Below are 2,629 nucleotides of genomic sequence, written 5' to 3'. Positions count from 1 at the left end.
GGTCAAGTGGCCACACGAGATTCTGTGTGTCATGACCGTCTCCACAGGACACATGGCTCAGGGAGTTTGCATGTTTTATATAAAATTCAAGATAACCCCAGCAATATAAATGCACTTGTGTCCCAGGGACTTGTTTCCTGTCTCATCTGTTTCTCATCTGTCTGACAGTGGTCCCACTGCAGACATTATAAAGGTGTCGAGAAGGGTCATGACACAGTTGGGTCAGGGAGGAGCTTGGGGACTCTCGCCCACCCTGGCCAGGGTGCAGCCCCTCTCACTGGCTTCCCAAGGAGCCTAAGGGAACTCTGACTCATCAGCTTTCCTTCCTCCAGGAGTGTCCCCAAAACCAGTAAGGAGGACGAGCGACGCCTTAAAACTCATCCACGTCCTGCTGGCCATGCTGACCTTGGCATCCACTCTCCTCGCTCCCAGGATGTTCTGGGTCCTCTTGTTGTTGGCCACCTTCAGGAGTGCTCAGAGTGGAAGTAAGTTGCCTGGTCCCAACTCTGCCTGCAGGGTCAGGGTAGGGGAGGGGAGAGGGGGCGGGGAATGCAGCAGGGGCAAGATGGGTGTGGGAAGAGAGACCTAGATCAGGCCAGGAGGGGCCCAGGCTCCAGGTCGTGCCAGTGACCACAGGAAGGGCAGTCAGTGGATGGCCTGAGGTCCAGCCATGACCCACACGTGTTACTTTCCCCCCACACAGCCTGGGACAACCCCAACTGCACCAAGGGTGTGGTTTCTGTGTCGAGGGGCAAGCCAGCCACGATGAGCTGCAGCATCTCCAATGCCTTTTCCCACATCAACATCTCCCTGAAAGTGAACCCCACGGCACCCTGGAAGCTTATCTGCAGTGTAAAGCCCCCAGGAGACTTCTGCCACGATGGATGGGAGCTCTGGATTTGGAAGGGCCAGGCGTACCTAGTAACTGATAAAGCCCAGGACACCCAGGCAGGGCTGTACAAGTGGAGTCTGAAGGGACGCCAGATAAATACCGAAATCACCACACTGACCGTCGTAGGTGAGCAGGGCGGGGTGGGGTGTATTGACCCCAAGAGCTTTTCTTTTTGGTGGGCAGGAGTGTGGAGCAACTAGTGAGGAGTGATTCTTGCCCACCTGAGGTGCCCAGAACCACAGAGATAAGGCCTGAAGAGGACTTCCACCCTGCCCCACCCATGCCATGGCTGTACCCTCTCTGAGCTTCTCAGGGCAGCCCCGGCATGTGTACTGCTCACTGTTCCCGTGTGCTCAGGGAGCTGGCACCTCCCGCCCTAAACACTGCCTATCCCCCCACCCCCACCCCTTGCTTTGCTGCAAACTTCCCAAGTCACCGTCGCTCCCTTCCCCGCCCTCGCCTGTTCATACCCAGTCAGAGTCACCCTGAGCGCTGGGGACAGGAAGCAGGGGTCCAGCTTTGCCCCGGACAAGGAACAGTGGGAGAAGCTGAGTAGGCACCCCTCAGCCTAGCCGGGCGCTGGGCGGGGAACCCAGTGAGGCCTTCATGATCTCCTGTATCCAGGGCTCATCTGATACCTGGGGTGGTATGTATGTGTCAGGGCAGGCCCTGGGCAGGCCCCCGCCAACCTACCCTGTGTCTCTTTGGCAGACCCGCATTACCTGCCTGTCATACCTCCCACAGGTAGGTGTTCCTATCTTCATCCTGGGCTACAGGAGGGGAGCCCCCAGAAAGCCCCCTCGGGTCTTCCCTCCACAGAAACCCTCACTCTCTGTGCCTGGAGCCCTGCCCATCCCATGCACTCATCCGGCTGCCATTCTCCCACCCATGGGCTTCCCAACCACAGGCGATGTCCCCTCGAGGGTGCCCCTAAGGTGGTGGGGGCTTCTGCACAGGTGAACAAAGGAGGGAGGGCCTGCCCGCCCATTTATCGCAGGTCGGCAGATGAGCACACACCGGTCTGATCATAATTCTAAACACGCTGAGCGAGATGCTGGTAATCTTCCCCATCCTTGCCTCGTCGTCCTCCTCAGCCTGCTGATCTGCACACTGGCGTGGTGCTGAAGGAGTGGCTCCCTGAACTTCAAGCTCCAGAAGGTATTGGCCGCTGAGCCTGGTCTGTGGGCTGGGAGGGGTAGGGTCATCCCACACCCTGCGTAGACACTCTGCCCCATGGTCTCATACCCACCGAGACTAGTGAGAGGATGGGGAGCGTTTGAGGTCCCAGAGAGCCAGAACCCCTGCCCCAGAGGACCCCAGGCAGCAAATGAAGTCCTAGTCCCAGAACGCAGACGCCCCACCGCAGACAGGCCACAGAGTCCACACCACCCCTAGGACCCCCTAGGGGATGGCATGGGGGCTTCCTGCTTCTTCCAGGAGACCTAAGATGTGTGGGTAGGGGATGTTCCTACAGGACACGCTTGTAGGCAAAGTTTTGTGTGCGTGGCTCTCATCCCTCCCATCTTCCCCACTTCCCCAAGTAAGGAGGCTCTGAGCCCGGGGTGGGGAGCCGTGAGCACCTTGCGCACTGGACTCTGCAGAGGGGATGTGCAAGGAAGAGCAGGCTGAGGACTAGGAAGCTTGGCAACTTCCTGGCATCTTCCTGGTGGACATGCCAGGGAGGGCTCCTTAGCAGGTTCTGGGGCCCAAAGTGCAAAAATCTCACGTTCCATAGCA

General features: G+C 58.6%; 1 protein-coding gene across 1 annotated transcript; it reads left to right on the top strand.

The window, feature by feature from the left end:
- The first annotated feature begins 397 nt into the window (after positions 1-397).
- Positions 398-2,017, top strand: LOC129651149 (secreted and transmembrane protein 1A-like). Its single transcript, XM_055579845.1, has 4 exons — positions 398-485; positions 704-1,018; positions 1,604-1,636; positions 1,890-2,017. Exons 1-4 carry the CDS (start codon positions 398-400, stop codon positions 2,015-2,017), a joined length of 564 nt encoding a protein of 187 aa, XP_055435820.1.
- Positions 2,018-2,629: the final 612 nt, after the last annotated feature.

The sequence above is a fragment of the Bubalus kerabau genome, chromosome 4, assembly GCF_029407905.1.
Source record: "Bubalus kerabau isolate K-KA32 ecotype Philippines breed swamp buffalo chromosome 4, PCC_UOA_SB_1v2, whole genome shotgun sequence".
Lineage (NCBI taxonomy): Eukaryota > Metazoa > Chordata > Mammalia > Artiodactyla > Bovidae > Bubalus > Bubalus kerabau.
The sequence above is the reverse complement of the archived record's forward strand: the minus strand, read 5'-3'. Positions and strand labels throughout refer to the sequence as shown.